This window comes from Euleptes europaea, chromosome 20 (genome assembly GCF_029931775.1).
Source record: "Euleptes europaea isolate rEulEur1 chromosome 20, rEulEur1.hap1, whole genome shotgun sequence".
Taxonomy (NCBI): Eukaryota; Metazoa; Chordata; class Lepidosauria; order Squamata; family Sphaerodactylidae; genus Euleptes; species Euleptes europaea.
Window position 1 is genome coordinate 10590854 of NC_079331.1, and position 21900 is coordinate 10612753.

General features: G+C 46.1%; 1 protein-coding gene across 1 annotated transcript in view; it reads right to left on the reverse strand.

The window, feature by feature from the left end:
- Positions 1–263: 263 nt before the first annotated feature.
- SECISBP2L (SECIS binding protein 2 like) overlaps positions 264–21900 on the reverse strand; it is a 41081-nt gene continuing 19444 nt past the window's right edge. Inside the window, exons 5-18 of the mRNA XM_056865850.1 lie at positions 18369–18592; positions 18233–18257; positions 16412–16527; positions 15508–15627; positions 13712–13795; positions 13354–13521; positions 12188–12329; positions 10626–10795; positions 8540–8672; positions 6537–6699; positions 5649–5869; positions 3849–4003; positions 1543–1759; positions 264–955 (exon numbers count right to left, since the gene is read on the reverse strand). Coding sequence (XP_056721828.1) covers positions 264–955; positions 1543–1759; positions 3849–4003; positions 5649–5869; positions 6537–6699; positions 8540–8672; positions 10626–10795; positions 12188–12329; positions 13354–13521; positions 13712–13795; positions 15508–15627; positions 16412–16527; positions 18233–18257; positions 18369–18592 — 2630 coding nt within the window. The remainder of the gene's footprint in view (positions 956–1542; positions 1760–3848; positions 4004–5648; positions 5870–6536; positions 6700–8539; positions 8673–10625; positions 10796–12187; positions 12330–13353; positions 13522–13711; positions 13796–15507; positions 15628–16411; positions 16528–18232; positions 18258–18368; positions 18593–21900) is intronic.

A 21900-nucleotide genomic window follows, 5' to 3' on the forward strand; every position in this document is an offset into this window, starting at 1 on the left:
CTAAATGGTTTACCTATTGAGTTTCCACACACGTCATCTTTTCTAGGAGACACAGAGCTATTCCCTAAACAAACACACACTCTAGGTTCATAATGGAAAAAGTAATAGAGAGCTACAAAAAATATTTATGTTGTGAATTAAATATGCATATTAACAGGACACAGTGCAAAAAGCCGAGATGAAGCACGCAAAGCCATGGCTGCAGATCCTTAACAACAGTTACGTTTTTAAAATATTAAAGTTTCCTGAGTTTGTGCTCGTGCTTAGGGTATATAGTTAGAGTCCGTACGCTTCGCATCTAGAGACCCGCCGGCGGCAGGCTTCTGCTGGGATTTACACCCCTGTTTATCTGCCGTCCATTCTTCACTCTCGACAACCGGCTCGACTTGCTCGGGGGTTTCCAGCTCTTCCTCCTCGCTCTGCTCGACGTTATCATCCTCCGCGCTACTGAGGCTCTTCCCGAGCTGGAGCGTTTCCATAGTCCGTTGGGTCTCGGAGACCCACGATTCGATCCTGCTGTTGAGCTGAACTTCCTCGGATATAGGTTCGTGAGCGTAGTCATCTTCGTCCTCCTCTTCCTCATCCTCCTCTTCCTCGAGCATTCCCGGGACAAGCGTACTGGTCGTGCTGGTCATGGAGGAGTTCAAAATATCCCTGCAGCTGCCGTCCAAGGAGCCCGTGTCGGTGCTCTGCTGAGAGGCCCATTCCAGATCGTCCGGCTTCGCTTCTTCTTTCCCACCTGGCCCTTTCCCGTGAATCACAACCGAGGTGATTCCAGCCGTGGCTAGAGAGAGCTGTTTATTAGCAGCTGTCGCCACAGTAGAACTCACTGCCGCCGATGCTGCCTTAAGGTTGCCGGGCTTTTCTGGGGCAGCGACCTTACAACTGGCCTCTCGTTCGTTCTCGGAGGTTTCCAGCCCATCTGATGTTTCCACCATGTTCCTCCAATTGGTTTCTGCCAGGATCAAAATTTGAGGGAAAGTTTACCTTTAGAACGAGAATCGTTTTTAAGAGGTTTCCAAACACATACACACAAATGATGATGAACCCTTAGTAGAATCAGCTCTGGGGGGATTTGGGGGGGGGGCCTTGAACAAGTTGCCTACAGTGTCCTCACAGAATCATAGAGTTGGAAGGGACCACCAGGGCCATCTAGTCCAACCCCCTGCACAATGAAGGAAATGCACAACTACCACCCTCCCACACCGCCAGTGACCCCTACTCCATGCCCAGAAGATGCCCAAGATGCCCTCCCTCTCATCATCCGCCTAAGGTCATGCGGAGGAGTGGAGAATCAAACCCAGTTCACCAGTTAGAGCCCACCACTCAAATGGTGAGGGGAAACCAACCTGGCTGACCAAATTAAGAGTCCGTCGCGCATGTGGAGGAGCAGGGAATCAAACCCGGTCCTCCAGATCAGAGTCCACCACTCCAAGCCACCACTCTTGAACACTACACCACGCTGGCTCTGAATTACACAGACTGAATTTCATGGCGAGGGGAGGAGAAAAGCCGGCAACGCCCGCTTCGAAACAGGCTCACCGTACTCCTTTTCGTTCACTTCCGAGATGGGCTCAGAAATGACGCTGCAAAACGAGATGGCGCTGGCTGCGGAGGGGTTCCGAGAGTGTCCCATGTGGTGGGGAGCCTTCTTGACGTTCTTCAAGGCCTCCTCCTGCTCTTGCTCCATGGCTGCCACCATGTCTCGGTAGGCCTGCCGGGCCTCCTCGGTGAGCGACACTAACTTGTTGAAGAGGTTCTAGAGGACAAAGGGACCTGTGATATGGCTGAGAACCACTCGAAACACACCCTCCACGTCTAGACACTGCTAAATTTTGTGCGGCCGTGTCCAAAATTAGGCGCAAATTGCTGGGGTGACATGACTTACTACCTATGTACATAGTAGTGCTCCTCTTAGGATTTTATGTATCTTATACTTTTTTAAAAAATTAATATTCTTATTTTTATATATAATAGGGTACAGAAACAAGAGGGGGTGAAGAAGGGGGAAACAGACACAAGCCTGTGTTCAAGCTTTACACATTAAAACATTAATATATCAACTTCATTCTCGCCCCTTAAAATCTAAAACTAGTTCTTTATGATGCCCTTTTACAAGATTTTCTATTCATTTATGAAATACTAAATTTTATAAGATATATAGAATCAATTAATAGATAAAGTCAAATACTCAATAATGCCTCACTATAACTTGATAATCTTAATTCTGACCGTAAACTAAAACTATAATTTCCTTATACATAATATCAGTGAATAACGTTTCTCGATGTCCTGCCTCTGGCAGAAATTTCTGACCCACGTAAGTATGTATTGTATACAGGTATAAGATAGACCTGTATCTTATACGTTTTTATACTTGTATTAATGTATTTTATATTTTTATATTTGGAATGTCTGGTCTTAATATCAATGGGATTTTAGTCAACTGTTGATGATTCTATTATTTTGTATATGACTGGCTATGTGCCGTATTAATAAATGACTGGGAGGGGCTGTGGCTCAGGGGTAGAGCCTCTGCCTGGCAGGCAGAAGGCCCCAGGTTCAATACCCGGCATCTCCAGTTAGAGGGACCAGGCAAGTAGGTGATGTGAGAGACCCCTGCCTGAGAGCTGCTGCCGGTCTGAGCAGGCAATACTGACTTTGATGGACCAAGGGTCTGATTCAGTATAAGGCCGCTTCATGGGTTCACATGTTCATAATTTTGGGAAGGGGCCGTGGCTCAGTGGTAGAGCATCTGCTTGGCATGCAGAAGGTCCCAGGTTCAATCCCCGGCATCTCCAGTTAAAGGAACCAGGCAAGTAGGTGATGAAAAAGACCCCTGCCTGAGACCCTGGAGAGCCGCTGCCGGTCTGAGCAGGCAATACTGACTTTGATGGACCAAGGGTCTGATTGAGTACAAGGCAGCTTCATGTGTGTTCATGTGAACGATCCACCCTCCACTCCCTTCTGTATTCTTTCCTTTGCACCTTTGGTCTTCCAAACAAGACTTCTAATCTGGTCTGCACATTAAGATACTCGCTGAGTCTTGCCTGGAAGAATACTTTCTCAAGTCATGTTCAAAGTGGCCAAGAAGCTTGAGATAATCCCCACTTGTTCATGACCCATCTTTTCACTGTCCTGCCACAAAAAACACTACACCGTAACAGATCGGGAGAAGTTGGCAGCCATGGAAAAGCAGCCCAATCTGGAAAGACCAAGAACAGTTGACACACACACGAACACACGAAGCTGCCTTAGACTGAAGCAGACCCTGGGTCCATCACAGTCGGTATTGTCTGCTCAGACCGGCAGTGGCTCTCTGGGGTCCCAGGCGGAGGTCTTTCACATCACCTACCTGCCTAGTCACTTTAACTGGAGATGCTGGGGATTGAACCTGGGACCTTCTGCATGCCGAGCAGACGCTCTACCCACTGAGCCACGGCCCTCTGGATCCCAATGTGTGTGTTCAAAAGTGGTTTTGGAAGCTTGAGCAGTCCAAATTGCAGAATGTTGGCAGACGTCAATGCTTGCCTAATAGAAGAGGTTGCCCTACTGGATCAAACCCAGTGGTCTGTGCAGCCAAGTATCCTGTTTCACAAAGAGGACAGCCGATTGCCTAAGAGGGCCAACGAGCCGGGCGTAGAGGCCAAGACCTTCCTCTTCCCTGTAGAACTGGTATTCAGAAACTGGTTGCTCTCCAGGGTCTCAGGCAGAGGTCTTTCACATCACCTCCTTGTCTAGTCCCTTTAACTGGAGATGCCGGGGATTGAACCTGGGACCTTCTGCATGCAAAGCAGAGGCTCTACAAGCTGAGCCATGGCCCTCGACGTGGGATAGGACGCTCTTACCTCAGCACCGGAGTAGTTGAAGATTCCCACCACACTCACTGGAACGAGCTTGTTCACACAGCGGCCAAGCGCCTTACGCCCCAGGGCAAAGACAAAGGGGATTTCTTGCTCCCGAGCCATAGCGATAACATTATACAGGGCTTCGTCCAGTCCACCTGGGAGCACGTCAAGGAGCAGAAAGAAAAGTAGACTGAGCTCGAAACACTCACAGCTAACCAAAGTTGGATACATTTTATTTCCCCCCCCCCAAATACACGATTTAAGCTAATCATTTTCCACATAACAGAAATTGTGCGTATGTAATCCACACAGCACCTTGACCTGGACAGCCCAGGCTAGCCTGATCTCGTCACATCTCAGAAGCTAAGCAGTGTTGACCCTGGCAAGTATTTGGATGGGAGACCTTTGGAGAGGGACCTCAGCGGGGTACAATGCCATAGAATTCACCCTCCAAAGCAGCCTTTTTTTTTTCTCCAGGGGAACTGATCTCTGTAGTCTGGAGGTGAGTTGTTTAATTCCAGGAGATCTCTAGCCTCCGCTGGGACGTTGGCACCCCTATCAATTGGCCTGAAGAAAAATGTTCTGTCCTTTAATAGAGGCTTGATAGGTAGAAATGAGCCCTGACCAGGATAGCCTGCTACCGACGGATCTCAGAAGCTAAGCAGGGTCGGCTCTGGCTAGTATTTGGATGGGAGACCTCCAAGGGTATGTTTAACCTGAAGAGGAGAAGAGAGGGGATATGATAACCATCCAAGTACTTGAACGGCTGTCACATAGAGGAGGGTGCCGAGTTGTTTTCTGTTGCCCCAGAAGGTTGGACCAGAACCAACAGGTTGAAATTAGATCAAAAGAGTTTCCGTCTAGACATTAGGAAGAATTTTCTAACAGTGGAACAGGTTTCCTCAGGAGGCGGTGAGCTTTCCTTTCCTGGAGGTTTTTAAGAAGAGGTTAGATGGCCATCTGTCAGCAATGCTGATTCTATGACCTTAGGGAGATCAAGAGAGGGAGGGCATCTTGGCCATCTTCTGGGCAAGAAGCAGGGGTCAGTGGGGGTATGGGGGGAGGGTAGTTGTAAATTTCCTGCATTGTGCAGGGGGTTGGACTAGATGACCCTGGTGGTCCCTTCCAACTATCATTCTATGAATACCAGGGTTGTGGTGCGGAAGAAGGCAATGGCAAACCACCTCTGAACGTCTCTTGCCTTGAAAACGCCACCAGCGGCCACCATAAGTCAGATGTGACTTGATGGCAAAAAAACACAACACCTCCACATGATACAGGACCAACGAGGAAGCTCTTCACACATTAGACCTTTTAAGGTAAACACCCTTTAAAAAGAAAGCATACACCTAAAAACATGCACTTCTTAAAATGAATGTTATTAGGAAGCTGTGATCGGATCTAGGTCCATACCAAGTGTACCTTCTGTGACAAACCCAGATTTCTTGATGCATAATGGGTGAAATGACCCTAGGAAGCACCCCACATGTAACAGAGAATCACAATCCAACGAGACACAACCCCCTAGTGGCACACATGAAGAGGGAAAGAGGGGCCATGCTGCTATCTATAAGGCCCAAAAGGATGTAATGTACAAATAGGTACAATTTGATAGATAAACGTTTTAGAAGCTAGTTTGCTTACCTTTTTAGATATGGGATTTTATTGATATATTTTATTCTGCGGACTTTTCGATTGTCTGATATTGTTTTATTACAAATTTATGTTGCTGTTGATTAGATGTTCTACTTTTGGTCAAATGACCGTAAAATAAAGATTGAATTGACTTGAATTTGATACCTTTCGACTGGATTTTCTCGCAGTTGGGAGAAATTATGACGCACTTGATCTTGCTGAGCTTCATGTGTTTGGTCACCTCTCGCAGGCCCATCACCAGCCTCCGCTTTGCTTTCGCTCTCATGGGGTCTTTTTGGTAAATGCGTTCCTGGAAGCTGACAAGCTCTTGCAACAGAAGGGTCACACACTCGTCTATTTCTTTACTTAGAACTTGATTGCAGTACCTGCCCGTTCAGGAAAAGCGCAGTTAAGACACACTGCAAGAAGCTCAATTGCTCTTAACTTTTGTTCAAGCGTGTTTTTTTTGGCGGCTGATTTTGTTGAAGAAGAAGAGTTGGTTTTTATATGACGACTTTCTCCACCACTTAAGGAAGAATCAAACAGGCTTACAATCCCCTTCCCCACCCCTCCCCACAACAGACACCCTGTGTAGTAGGTGGGGCTGAGAGAGCTCTAAGAGAGCTATGACTAGCCCAAGGTCACTCAGGTGGCTTCATGTGTAGGAGAGGGGAAACCAACCCAGTTCACCAGATTAGCCTCCACCGCTCACGTGGAAGGGCGGGGAATCAAACCTGGTTCTCCAGGTTAGAGTCCACCACTCCTAACCACCGCTCTTAACCACCACACTGGCACAGAGTGGGAGGGAAGGGATATTTATTCTGCAGGGACCTTAATAAAAACTCACCTGCTGCCCCATCTGTGGTGTACTATGCTCAGCATTGCCAGAATTCACATGTAGTACTGGGGTGTGGAGCTCCCCCCTCCCTCCCTAGCATCATGGCTGGCTTAAATTTCATTTCTTTGGTGCACTTAAACCTGGCTAAAAACGTTTCACTGAACCAGCTTTTGCAAACAATTTGCATTTATATATATATATAAAGATGTTCTTACTCTCTGAATCTCTTGCTGTGAATTTTGGTTATAGTTGAAGACGCCATCGGACTCCCTATCCCTGAACTGGCAGGAGATCCTTGGGAAACCGGAGTCATGCAATAAGGAGAATTCTGGCTTGCTGGGGAGAGCGAGGCGTCACTGGGCACGCTCAGGCCGGTTTCTGCAACAAAGGAGAGAGCATCACGAACTGCCGCGTACAGAGACGCACCTTTCAGGTCACTGGAATATCACGCCGTATTTTCCCTTCGTACGTTTTACGCAGACGCCACAGTGGCTAACAGGCCAGGAGAAAACTGTCCTGTTCCTTCAACAGAGGCTTTATGTGTGGAAATGGGCAGCAAAAGCTTTTCCTGGCAGGGAAGTAAATAATATCACCTGGCAAATAAAACCCCATTACGCCTTGGTAAAGAGGACATGAAGAAAGCTGACAGGAAGAAAGTAGACTCCTTTGAAATGTGGCGTTGGAGGAGAGTGTTACGGATACCGTGGACTGCCAAACACAAAAACAAATCAGTTGGTTATAGATCAAATCAAGCCTGAACTGACCCTAGAAGCTAAAACGACTAAACTGAGGCTATCGTATTTTGGTCACATTATGAGAAGGCAAGAGTCACTAGAAAAGACAGTCATGCTAGGAAAAGTTGAGGGCAGCAGGAAAAAAGGAAGACCTAACAAGAGATGGATGGACTCAATAAAGGAAGCCACAGCCCTCAATTTGCAAGACCTGAGCAAGGCTGTCAAAGATAGGACATTTTGGAGGTTCAATCCCCGGCATCTCCAGTTAAAGGGACCAGGCAAGTAGGTCCTGCCTGAGACCCTGGAGAGCTGCTGCCGATCAGAGTAGACAATATGGACTTTGATGGACCTTGATGGTCTGATTCAGTATACAGCAGCTTCATGTGTTCATTTGTGGTTAGTCACGTGATCAAGGCTTTGAGGAAGCTACAGGATGTTCTGGAGCAGGGCTGTTTAAACTGCCAGGTGGTTCCCATTGCGGTCCTCCCCCTCCCCAGCACACTGGTATGGAGAAGGCAGCTCCCTCTAAACACTGGGGAAACCACCAGTCCTTGCTGCGGACAGCCACTGATGGGCACACCCTTGATGAAGCCGTCTTTTAAGCTCTTCTCTGAATAATATTTATTTATCGTTGTCAAGTCACAGCTGACTTAAGGCGACCCCAGTAATGTTTTCAATTGACGTTGAGAGGTGGTTTGCCATTGCCTGCCGCCACCTCACAACCCTGGTATTCTCCTTGGAGGTCTCCCGTCCAAATGTTGGCCAGGGTCGAGGCTGAGACGTTTGACTGACCCAAGGTCACCCAGCTTAGACAGGGCTATAGGACAACAAACATTAAAATCCTGTTTCCAAACCCCAGGAATCAATTGGAAGTTTTTGAAATGGAGAAGAATTTTGGTTCACAATTCATTTTTAATTTAAAATGAAAATCAGGCCCAAGTCTTGTAGGTCTAAAAATCATGCGGGGGGAGGGGGGGAATAGTTCTGATCCATATTCATAAATGAACCGAGACAAAGGGCAACTTAATCTGGAAGATAAACAGGCTCATGCTGTGGCAAAATTTTTTCATTTGGCCATTAAGAAAAGAAATGAATTAGTAAGAAAGGACGGCTAATAATTTTTTATTCAAAGTAAAATCATGTGCTGAAGTGAAGGTTTACACAATTTATCTATACCAAATTCAGGTTTTCTGTATAGGTTTTTTTTTTTAAACTAGGATATGGCTGTACATGGATGTACATAATTTTACTTTTATGGCGGTTTATGTAACTCTTTTAGTGTGGAGTGTTGATTGTATTTTATATAAGCAATGGTTTAAGACTGTGTTTTATACACGTGCTGGTCTACGACCATAACAACAATAAACTAACTAAACTTAATCTGAACTCTGGTTTGTTGGGGGGAGATTGCATGCAGCACTGATAACTCTCCAAGAATCATTCCGTTTTAACTCATATTTCAGGCTCATCTTTACAGTTCTGACCTTCTTGAGATGCTAGATCTTCTGACGGGTCGGCGGTCAGATCCAGAGGTACCTCTTGTTCCTCATCAGCACCCAGAAGGCTTTGATCAACAGACAAGCGACCTTTCTTCTCTTCTCTCTCTTTCAAGATAATCTGCAAAGCACAATGAACACAAAAAGCTTTCCATCAATTAAAGGTAAAGGTAGTCCCCTGTGCAAGCACCGGGTCATTACTGACCCATGGGGTGATGTTACACCCCGGCGTTTACTAGGCAGACTATGATTATGGGGTGGTTTGCCAGTGCCTTCCCCAGTCATTTTCCTTTTACCCCCAGCAAGCTGGGTACTTGTTTTATCAACCTCAGAAGGACAGAAGGCTGAGTCAACCTTGAGCCGGCTACCTGAAACCGACTTCCGTCGGGATCAAACTCAGGTCGTGAGCAGAGCTTTTGACTGCAGTACTGCCGCTTACCACTCTGCGCCACGGGGCTCTTTCCGTCAATTAGGAAGTCCCAAATAATAACTAACTCCTTCCTTAACTAAACACTTTCTTCGCAGGAAAAAAAAGGTTCCAGGTTTCTTGCAGACCCTACTCTATTCATAGTACAAGCCTAAAAGAACAACTTGGTTTGTTTGTTTTCAGAAACATATATGGATGGATGGATGGATGGATGCAGGGAACACCTGTTTGCTACAGCATTGCTGAAACTAAGCAAGTGGAGGAAAGACACCACGTAACAACAAAATATAAATTGTATGTATTGGCAACCATTTTTCTGGAAACTGACAAAAAGGATAAATCTAAAGAGTTTCCATCTAGACATTAGGAAGAATTTTCTAACAGTTAGAGCAGTTCCTCAGTGGAACAGGCTTCCTCGGGAGGTGGTGAGCGCTCCTTCCCTGGAGGTTTTAAAGAAGAGGTTAGATGGCCATCTGTCAGCAATGCTGATTCTATGACCTTAGGCAGATGATGAGAGGGAGGGCACCTTGGCCATCTTCTGGGCATGGAGTAGGGGTCACTGGGGGTGTGCGGGGGGGAAGTAGTTGTGAAATTCCTGCATTGTGCAGGGGGTTGGACCAGATGACCCTGGTGGTCCTCTTCCAACTCTATGATTCTATACCAAAATTAAAAAATAAACCCACACAGCAGTGCATACAAGTTACCACCAAATTTAAAATTAACCAATCTGTTCAAACTTGTATCAGTACTTTCCCCCTTTATTATCCTTGGCTCAGTTTTCTTTGTCTACATGTAATATGACAGCCAACACTGTTTTATAATCTCAAGGTATTTAAAGCAATGGGATTTCTCCAAGCTATGAACATTCTATATATATTGACAGGTGCGAAAGACATTTGCAATTAATTAATATACTGAGAGATAGACACTTAAAAACAAACAGAGAAGGGCCAGATTTTCGGGTTCATCAGTGGGGGTGGGGAGAGATCAGGCCAATCTTTTTTTAGCCACCTGGAACCACAATCATGAATCATGGATCGCCTCTTGGACAAACAGGTTTATCTAAATAGTTTCAGAGCGGAGGTGTGTTGGTCTGCAGTAGAGCAGCTAAATTCAAGTCCAGTACCAACTTAGAGATCAACAAGATTTTTTGGGGGGGAAAATAAGCTTTTGAGAATCAAATCAGATATGAGTAGGAATGGAGATCTGAATCTTTAGGGAGGGGCTGTGGCTCAGTGATGAGCCTCTGCTTTGCATGCAGAAGGTCCCAGGATCAATCCCCGGCATCTCCAGTTAAAGGACCAGGCAGTAGGTGATGTGAAAGACCTCTGCCAGAGACCCCTGCAATTCAGACAATAGTGACCTTGATGGACCAATGGTCTGATTCAGTATAAGGCGGGCTCATGGTGTTTATATCCCAGTCAGGAGGGAGGGGTGTTGTAAAGAAGGCTTGTAAAGGCAACAAGGATACAATGCATATTGTAATCAGCTTGATTAAAGCAGGGGAGAGATGCTTGGGGGCAGAAAATTGGCATCCGTAGTGAGATCAGAACCATATGTCCCTATTCAGCCTGTGGGCGGTGGGGAGGTTTGTTGTTTTGAACTTGTGAATGAACTCAAGTTTACCTAAAAGGGGTGGTTGCTCACCTTTTTAAGTGCTGTGGGCCGCTTCAACTTTGAAAGCTCTCTCTCTTTCCCTCGTTTAATTTTCGGGGCAGTGGAATCCAATGGGTTGAGGCAACCCACCGAAGGCTGACCTTTAGGTAGAGATTTCCGGTTAGCAGGTTCTTTGGCGTGAAAAGGAGCCGGGCTGCCAACTACATGCACACAAAAACAAAGCAAATGGGATGGATAAGAGATACGGTTGAAGGAAAGCAGACAGACGCTCAGGTTTTCCTACTGATCAGTTCTCGTTACCAAAAGCATTTTTCCTTCCTTGGAAATAAAGGGCGGCCAACAATGACGGGAAGTTACATCATGGAATGAGCTTGCTTCCAGATTGTTTTAGCTGTACTTGTGCTTAGCTCACCACTGCAAGAGAGAACACGCACTTGTTCCTTTTGGTATGGAAACATGCTATACATGCCAGCATCAAAAAGACTACAGCATTATTTATCCCAGCAGGCAACTATGTAGTGTGTGCTGCTGAAGAACATAAGAAAAGCCCTGCTGGATCAGACCAAGGCCCATCAAGTCCAGCAGTCTGTTCACACAGTGGCCAGACAGGTGCCTCTAGGAAGCCCACAAACAAGACCATGGCAGCAGCATTATCCTGCCTGTGTTCCATGGCACCTAATGTAATAGGCATGCTCCTCTGATCCTGGAGAGAATAGGTATGCATCATGGCTAGTAGCCATGGATAGCCCTCTCCTCCATGAACATGTCCACTTCTCTCTTAAAGCCTTCCAAGTTGGCAGCCATCACCACATCCTGGGAGGGAGTTCCACAATTTAACTATGCATTGTGTGAAGCAATACTTCCTTTTATCTGTTTTGAATCTGTCACCCTCCAGCTTCAGCAGGTGACCCTGTGTTCTAGTATTATGAGAGGGGGAGAAAAGCTCCTCCCTGTCCACTCTCTCCATACCATGCATAATTTTATAGCTCTCTATCATGTCTCCTCTTAACCTCCTTCTTTCCAAGCTAAACAGCCCTAAGCATTTTAACCGCTCCTCAGAGGTGCAGTTGCTCTAGCCCCCTGATCATTTTGGTTGTTCTTTTCTGCATCATCTCAAGCTCTGCACTATCCTTTTTTAGGTGTGGTGACCAGAACTGTACACAGTATTCCAAGTGGCATCTTGGCCATCTTCTGGGCATGGAGCAGGAGTCAGTGTGTGTGTGTGTGTGTGTGTGTGTGGGAGGTAGTGGTGAATTTCCTGCATCGTGCAGGGGGTTGGACTAGATGACCCTGGTGGTCCCTTTCAACTCTATGATTCTAAGTGTGGCTCACCATAGATTTATACAATTGCAGTATGACAGCAGCTGTTTTATTCTCTAAGAAGCACCTTATATCTCGGCCAAAGAACCACTCTAGTTCCACTCTGAGCTTTTGTTTCTTGGACTGTTCCCCATGTCATGTAATAAGCTACTTTCAAAAGGCAGTGCTGTGTAAAGGCTGTGTTCGCTGATCTGCCATAAAGAGGGCCTTAAGCTTACTTTTAATGGCTAAGCAGGAAAGAGCCAAATGGGGGGGAAAAACCCAGTACCCACCTGTGTACGAGAGGGGCCTGGTGTTGGTAATCTGGCGAGCCTTCATGGCTTGCTGCTGTTTCTCGAGGGCCGCCAGCATGTCGCCCAAGTCTAACTGCACCGGCGTTTTACTCTTTTTCCCGGCTGCTTTAGAAACGGCTTCCTACAATTAAAAAAAATGACACCGCTGTTTTCTTGCAGATGGAGAGCTGATTTATTTTATTTACTTTATTTATAGTCTGCCTTTCTCGTTGAGAAAGTCAACAGGATCAGACAATCTAATAAGCAATGTAACAGGACTAAGATTGCAGAGATCTAGGCAACTTCTAAAACCTGACAGCACTCTGCTTTCCTGATAGAAGCCTAGCAGGTGGAAGTGTACTTTTGCCACCTGAACCATCTGCTTTGGGGGTGACCTGGCTGCATTAATACGGCATGTCCAATACAATTTCCCCCTCCCTTCTTTCCAAGGAGCTCAGGGTGGTATACGTGGTTCTCCCTTCCCCTTTTTATCCATCCAGCAACCCTGTGAGGTAGGTCGAGCGGAGTGCGCACTACTGGCCCAAGAGCCACCCGGAGAGCTTCCACAGCAGGGTGGGGATTTGAACTAGGGTTGCCAGACCTGGGTTGGGAAATACCTGGAGATTTTGGGGGTGGATCCTGAGGTCTGAGGAGGGGAGGGATTTCAATGGGGTATAATGCCCTAGAGTCCACCTTCCAAAGTGGCCATATTCTCCAGGGGAACTGATCTCTGTCGCCTGGAGATACGTTGCAATCCCAGGAGATCTCCAGCCACCACCAATTTCTACCAATTCCCCTTTGCCTGAGTCCACCAGGTGCAGGTTGTCAATGAAGATCAATGGGCTGCTGCAGGAAGGGAGGATGCAGAAAAATTTGCTTCCTCTGCTGGAAAATTTAGTCTGGCTCCAACCCTGTAACATTAAAGTGGGAACCATTTCGGGGGGGGGGGGTTGGTTGTCGTTTTCCTTTAAACATGCACATATTTTTTGTTGTCTACGAGTGAAACTGTTGATTTTTCTTTTCGAGAAACCATCACACAGATTAAAATGCAGTCCATGGGGGGGGGGAACAGGGCTATAATTGCTTCAGGGGCTTGAATAGGAATCTAGCTGGCCGTGCTCGATTTAAACACACGACTGCTTAAGAGTTACAGCGCCGAAACAGACCTGAAGTTTCCTCTGCTCCATGCTGATTTCCGAATACTCCTGAGCCGTGGCCAATGCTGCAGCCAGAGCTTTCTTCTTTTGACTTTTCGCCCGCTTTGGAACGGAGGTAGTGATTGGAATCGGAGTCTGTACTATGTTGATTGGGGAATTCTCAGGCAGGTCATCCAACTAGAAGAAGAAGTGTTGGTTTTTATACCCCGACTTCCTCTACCTTTTAAGGAGAATCAACCCGGCTTACAATCTCTTTCCCTTCCTCTACCCACAACAGACACCTTGTGAAGTAGCGGGTGAGGCTGAGAGAGTTCAGAGAGAACTGTGACTGGCCCAAGGTCACCCGCTAGCTTGTGTTTTTACTTACCACTTTTGGTGCATGTTTCTGCTGCATATTAGCACTTTTAGAGTTTCCACTGTCGCTATTTAATTCTGGAAATTCTTCTTCATCCTAAACAGAGATCGAGGGAAGTTTTAAAATGCATAATAAGTAACTGAAATACTTCCTCCCTAGCAGGCAGAAAGGCCTAATTCAACTGGACAAAGTGTAGAAGTGAACAGAAGCAATACTGGACTTATTTAAAAAAAAACTAATTTAACTAATCGCCCTGACCTGGATGGCCCAGGCTAGCCTGATCTCGTCAGATCTCAGAAGCTAAGCAGGGTCAGCCCTGGTTAGTATTTGGATGGGAGACCACCAAGGAATACCAGGGTTGCTGTGCAGAGGAAGGCACTGGCAAACCACCTCTGTTAGTCTCTTGCCTTGAAAACCCCAAAAAGGGGTCACCATAAGTCAGCTGCGACTTGAAGGCGCTTTACACAAACACACAATTAACTAATCACAAGATGGTTACTTAAAGGATACCACAGTCAGAGGGGGAGAAGCACAGCAATATCAACAGAAGAGGCTACACCGAAAACCAACAGCCTGAGATCCACAGGAAGTTTTGACATTTGAGTTTGTACACTTTCAAAACGAGCGCATTTATTATGCAACACATTTAAGCAACGACAAGTGGCGCTGCAAGACACCCAAACTCAAAAATCTCAACGAGGCGCTGCGTTAACTGCAGGTAAACCAAGGAGACACCGCTCATCGGTGGAGCGCATGCCTTGTCTGCAAAAGTCCCCAGGTTCAATGCACAGCATCTCTATGACTTAAGGCTGGGAAAGAACCTCTGTCAAGATCCCGAAGAGCCATTTTCAAAGTAGAGGGAACTAGGTGAGGGACTACCATCTAGTGGTAAAGCCAGAAGGCCACAAGTTCAATTTCCCAGCCCCTCCAATTAAAAGGATCCAGGAGTCGGTGATGTGAAAGACCTCTGCCTGAGACCCTGGAGAGCTGCTGCCGGTCTGAGTAGCCAATGCTGACTTTGATGGACCAAAGGCCTGATTCAGTATAAGGCAGCTTCATGTGTTCAATAAATATTCTCAATCAGTATAGACCTGAATATTTGCTCCTTTTAAAAATCTTGTTTTTGTAGCATAATCTTTCTTTTGGTTTGCTGGGAAAAAATGTTTTTTTAAAAAAAAAACAGACAGGACCCAGTGGTCTAATATAGCATAAAGAAGCTTTTTTGGTTCATAGAATCATAGCGTTGGAAGGGACCACCTGGGTTATCTAGTCCAACCCCTTGCACAATGCAGGAAATTCACAACGACCTCCCCCACACACACACCCAGTGACCCCCTACTCCTTGCCCAGAAGATGGCCAAGATGCCCTCCCTCTCGTGAACTGCCTACGGTCATAGAATCAGCATTGCTGACAAATGGCCATCTAGCCTCTGCTTAAAAACCTCCAGGGAAGGAGCGCTCACCACCTCCCGAGGAAGCCTGTTCCACTGAGGAACCGCTCTAACTGTTAGGAAGTTCTTCCTAATGTCTAGACGGAAACTCTTCTGATTTAATTTCAACCCGCTGGTTCTGGTCCGACCTTCTGGGGCAACAGAAAACAACTCGGCACCCTCCTCTATATGACAGCCCTTCAAGTACTTGAAGATGGTTATCATATCCCCTCTCGGTCCTCTCCTCTCCAGGCTAAACATCCCCAGCTCCTTCAGCCTTTCCTCATAGGACTTGGTCTCCAGACCCCTCCAGATCTTTGTTGCCCTCCTCTGGACATGTTCGATTAAAGTGAAGTTGACAAAGGGAAGGGGAGTCACCTGAAAATACAAAGGCTCGGGACTCTGGTCTTTTCTGCTTGACTGGCATCCCGCCACGGGTTTCTGCAAGTTCTGCCTCCTCTCTGAGGATGTGCTATGCCCCCTGCATCGAAAGGCAGGCTACATATGCATATTAAAAAAAGAAAACACATATTAAAAGAACTGGTGCTTTAGTAGTTATATCTAGAAAAAAAAAGACAGTGCTGTAAGTCAAATTCAAAATTAATGCTGCCTAGGCAATCATCCTTCTATCATGTCAGTTTCTTAGAACCTGACTTCCCTTACAGAGGGGAAAAAAGTGGAAGATATTCCAGAAAGACAGCCTGTGCTGCAAAGGCTAAATGTAGAGAACTGGAACAGAAGTTTAACCAGAAGTCTGGATGAAAGAACCTTCCAAGAAGAGTTGGTTTTTATATGCTGACTTTCTCTACCATTTAAGGGAGACTCAAACCAGCTTACAATCACCTCCCTTCCCCTCCCCACAACAGACACCCTGTGAGGTAGGTGGGGCTGAGAGAGCTCTTAATAGAACTGTGACTAGCCCAAGGTCACCTAGCTGGCTTCGTGTGTAGGAGCAGGGAAACACATCCAGTTCACCAGATTAGCCTCCGCCGCTCAAGTGGAGGAGTGGGGAATCGAACTCGGTTCTCCAGATTAGAGTCCACCGCTCCTAACCTCTACACCACAGCGTCTCTATGATAGCAACCACCACCAATGAGGTGTTACCCTTTACTGGAGTCGAAAACCGATGTGTCAACTTTGCCTAGCGGCAGGGCCCGCTCTGGCTCACAACACGGCAGAAGCTCATCAGCTTCACCTGCTTCTCAGTTTTGCATTTTAAAAAAGCACGCGTTGGATAGCTCGTATAAGGCCGATATCTTGGACTTTCGCGATGAAAGGATACCTGCGAATTACTACGATGCTCCGGCTGCCTTCCCCCTGTTGTGAAAGACGGCATCCGCTCTACCCAAGGCTTCTTCTGAGTCGCCTGGGAGCTGACACTGGCCCAAGTGACACTCCCTGAAAGAAGCACCGCAAAAATATACATATATGTTAAAGTGTTACACGTGTGAAAGCTAAGTGTGGACTGTGCGCCTGATTTAATTTAATTTACGAGAACTACGTGCAACCCCAGGTCCAATGAAGGCTTCGGCTGTAATTCGCCGGCCACTTATTTACCTTAACACAGAGATAATCTGAAGTGGCAGGACACACTTAATAGCCCTGGAATTGACAGTCGCTATGCCCTTGCATAAAATATGACATGTTTTCTTTTGAATCAGCTAGGCCTTTGTAAATTATTTGCATGACACCAGCATAAGAATGGCGCATTCAGGGCCCAAGGATTATCTGGAGTCCTAGGAAATTAAGCAATACAGATTTGGAGAAATAAACTTTTTTTTTTTAAAGGACAAGTTCAGAAACAGAGAAAGGGAAGGCCTTTGAAGTAAACTGGCAGAGCAGTTAAACACACACACAAAATGTAAAGTACTAATGGCAAAGTCAAAGCCCATTTGAATTTGCTCGTCTGTTGTGATCTTTAATATTTATTTATTTATTTATTATTTACATTTATCACAGACTCTGTTCTGTATGCCCCAAACTTCTGAGTTAAGGAGGATGGACATTGAAGGCTGAGTCTATTCTGTTGGGGCACCTCAGATGTGAAAATCCCACCTTTCGGCTATTCAGTCAGCACCAGCGCAATCGATGTTTCTGCCGTAGTTTAAAGCCATTTGTTTACTTAGGGTCATTCTTAAATTTATGCTGCTTTGATGGCCTCCCCCATTGGATTATTGCTCTGTTTTCAAAGCTGCTTTGATTAACCAGTGTCTGCTTTATCAGGGCCTGATAAGATCTCGCTGACAAATCCTCCCCCCCCCCCTGTGTTTTAGTTATGGTCACCTTAATGCTTAGGTCTTAAATTGCTCCAACTGCTCACCTCATTTTTTAAATTCAATCTACGTCATTTATGATTCTCTGTTGATGGATATTTTATAGCAGCTTGTAGTGAGTTAGGGCGCCACATATGATTAACTGGGTCCAGTTTTAAGCTTTTGTTGTATGCTTTTAATGTTGATTTATATGTATCCATATGCTTTATTGTTTTCATTTGTTGGAAGCGGCCCTGAGCCCAGCAGTGCTGGGGAAGGGGCATATGTTAAAAAAAAAAGTAATAATAGTAGTAATAATAGTAATAATGTTTTATTACTAGTATTACTTTTATTGCTGTGTTCCTATTTTAGTATCATCGTAGGCTGTGATTACGTCAATTAATTTAGGTCAATATTTACTGTTGATGATCTCATTTGTTTTAATGCTGAAATCCAGCTCGAGCATTTTTAAATGGAGGCAGCAGCTATTAAATATTTTAACTAAATATGAACTGTAAAAATAAAATAAAAATATTAATAGAAAGATCACAGCCACTACACAAGAAAACCAAAGCAAATTAAAGTTCCAGAAGTGAGCCGAGAAAGTTAACAGGGGATTAACACGTCACCTCTCCTAAACATGATCGCCAGTCAGTTAAGTCAAGGGTATGGAAGTATGGACGCATTTTCAGATGGCTAGGGCAGCGCCGAGTTGCACCTCCCATGCAATCCAGGCGAGCGCGCATAACTTGTTGTATCGATTTTTGTTTGTTTGGGGAATCCAACCAAAAAAAGGCCATAGCTTAAGCTCATTCGTTTTTTTCTCGATCAATGAATATTAGAAACCGTACCTGAGTGTGCTGACGGCTCCCCAATCTGAAACAAAAGACAAAAGACAAAAAAAAGAGAGAAACTGTAGAGCTTGTTCTTTACGTTTTGCTAATGTTGTGTTGCTTTAACCTTCGGGGGGGGAGACGGTTTACCTACATTTGGTGCAACGGAGTCCCCGCTTCTCGAGGTCATGGCTGCGGCCTGGTGGCAGTGCTTAGGGCTGCAGTAGCCACTATCGCTGTCGATGTCCGCCTCGCTAGCCCCTTGCTCGCTGGAGGATTCCGCCGGGTGGGAGGTCCGCCGCCGCCGGACTTTGGGCTTCCAGTGCATTGCCGTCATGCTCTCTGAGAGCGACTTGTTGGCGATCTCCGAGGGGAAGTCTGCAAGGCAACGGAACAGGACGCCGTGGCCTTCAGCTTGCAAGATCTAAGCAAGGCCATTAATGACAGGACATTTTAGACACCATTAATTCATAGGGTTGCCATAAGGGACTTGCCAACACATTAACATACGCATACCAGTGAAGATTAGTAATGCTTGAACATAGTCTTGGAATGCCTCATTCTAGTAAGTTATCATCAAAACTCATCTCTTGATGTAATTTGATGTTTATGGCTGCGCAGCATGTTACAACCAGCTCCTGATTCCCAACTAATTAAAACAAATTGAGCTAAAATTAACATTTTTTTAAAGCATATTGAAGTATCTGAAACACATCTGCCATGCCCCAGCTTAGTAAAGTGTAAGGAAATGTATGAGTGACACCACTGAAGGCTAGAGCAGGTTGGGAGCCAGCATGGTGTAGTGGTTAAAAGCGGTGGTTTGGAGCAATGAACGCCGATCTGGAGAACCGGGTTTGATTCTCCACTCCTCTACATGAGCGGCGGAGGCTAATCCGGTGAACTGGATTTGTTTCCCCGCTCCTACACACGAAGCCAGCTGGGTGACCTTGGGCTAGTCACAGCTCTCTCAGCATCCCCTACCTCACAGGGTGTCTGTTGTGGGGAGGGGAAGGGAAGGAGATTGTAAGCTGGTTTGATTCTTCCTTAAGTGGTAGAGAAAGTCGGCATATAAAAACCAACTGTTTTTCTTTCTTTTTTTACTTGTGTTTTCGTGGCCCGTGGGGGGGGGGGAGTTACACAAGTTGTCAAAAAGAAAAGTCTACTTATGGCCAAGAAATGGTAAACATTCTTAAGTAATTCATTTATCTGGCCACCCCAACACTACACCTTTATCATCCCCTCTTGTCTCCACCTTTGTTTGTACAAGATAAGCCAAGGACCTCGGAGTCCTGTACGCTGCGTGACACCGAAGAGGTTTTACAGACATTATAAACAGCAGTAATTTATACATGACATTGGGTAAAGCTTAGCTAAACTGAAATTAGTTGGAATAATAAGCAGCTTCCTGGAGAAGCTGGATAATGTTGATTTCTATTGCATGAATCCGGGCAGCTCAATTGTAACGCAACCGGCACATCAGTTTCACTGCCCAGTTCAGCTGATTAATTACATCATTTTATGACAGGTATCTTTTCTAGCCAGTTGCGTCATATAGGTGTAACTTCCCAGGATCCTTCCATTGTAATTCTAATAAGCTGGCACAGGTACACGTGGTTGCAGATACGCACCTCTGCCTCAATTCTGTAAGACTTTGCATTTATACAGCGTTTGCGGAGTTCAGAGCTGCACGCATGAACACATGAAGCTGCCTTATACTGATGAACCCTTGGTCCATCAAAGTCAGTATTGTCTACTCAGACAGGCAGCGGCTCTCCAGGGTCTCAGGCAGAGGTCTTTCACATCACCTACTTGCCTGGTCCCTTTAACTCTACCACTGAGCCACAGCCCCTCCCCATGGTATCATGGAAACATAAAGAGCAGCTTAGGGAGAGAGGATTTATTTATTCCCTTCGTTTGTACCTCACCTTTCTCCCTGATGGGGACTCGATGCTGCTTACATTCTTTTTCTATCCATTTTATCCTCACAACAAACCTGGGAGGTGGGCTAGGCTCAGAGGGCGTGACCGGCCCAAGGTAACCCAGCAAACTTTCACAGCAGAGTGAGGATTCGAACCTGGGTCTCCCAGATCCTACCACTACGCCACGCTAGCTCTTGCAGTGTACCGTAGCACCACCAACAGGAACACATGCAAAGTCAGCATGGGACCCTGACTGCGGAAAATGGATTCCCCACCCCCAAACTTTGGGATAAAATATGACTAACAAAAAAACCCTACACAACATGTTGACGGTCATATCATCAGGAACTAGGAGGATGCCTTGAACAAAACACATTTAGAATTTGAAAGGCAAGCAGAACTCATCTTTGGCACACGCCCTCCAAACATTTTAGAATAAGGACCAATACCCTTGGACAAACAAGTGCCTTCTGTCTTGGCTGCAGAATAATTTCTAATATATGCAGCTATGCAGCAGTACCAGCTGCACCATGATCACAGAACTGATGACTCCAAGAGCTCTCGCCCTCAGTAAGTGTCAACATATGATAAGCACATGCACTTACCTCCACCTGGACAGGAAGGAATGTGAGCATCATCGAGTTTCTGAGACGTGCTTTCCAAGCCAACAGAAGGAAGGCTCCCCAGAAAAACAGTCACATCAGCGTTTGTACTGGTTGGGGCTCACACACGCATGCGAACTCACACACACAAACTTACAGCCCACACCACAACCATAGGGGATTGGTGACAGGTAAGGAAACCCATCAGAATGCTGCCTAGGGGCCAGTGGAGGAGGAAGAAGAGGAGGAGGAGGAGGAAGAGTTGGTTTTTATATGCCGACTTTCTCTACCACTTAAGGAAGAATCAAACCGGCTTACAATCACCTTCCCTTCCCCTCCCCACAACAGACACCCTGCGAGGTAGGTGGGGCTGAGAGAGCTCTATTAGAGCTGTGTCTAGCCCAAGGTCACCCAGCTGGCTTCATGTGGAGGAGTGGGGAAACAAATTCAGTTCACCAGATTAGCCACCACCGCTCATGTGTAGGAGTGGAGAATCAAACCCGGTTCCCCAGATTAGAGTCCACCACTCTTAACCACTAAAGGTGTACAAGATCTGAGACAAATCAGTCTCCGGCTGACGAGAATGTTCACCGAATATTCCACAACGCTCCCCGAACCAACCAAGTTTTAAAACTCACTCTCATAAGAACATAAGAAAGGCCCTGCTGGATCAGACCAAGGCCCATCAAGTCCAGCAGTCTGTTCACACAGTGGCCAACCAGGTGCAGCAGCACCATCCTGCCTGTGTTCCACTGCACCCAAAATAATAGGCATGCCCCTCTGATACTAGAGAGAATAGGTATGCAGCATGACTAGTATCCATTCTAACTAACAGCCATGAATACCCCTCTCCTCCATGAATATGTCCGCTCCCCTCTTAAAGCCCTCCAAGCTGGCAGCCATCACCACATCCTGGGGCAGGGAGTTCCACAATTTAACTATGTGTTGTGTGAAAAAATACTTCCTTTTATCTGTTTTGAATCTCTCGCCCTCCAGCTTTAGCAGATGACCCCGTGTTCTAGTATTATGGGAGAGGGAGAAAAACTTCTCCCTGTCCACTCTCCAAACCATGCATAATTGTATAGACCTTTATCATGTCTCCCCTCATCCGCCTTCACCTACATCCGCTCTCACCATCACCTACATAAACAGGAACATTTAGTGT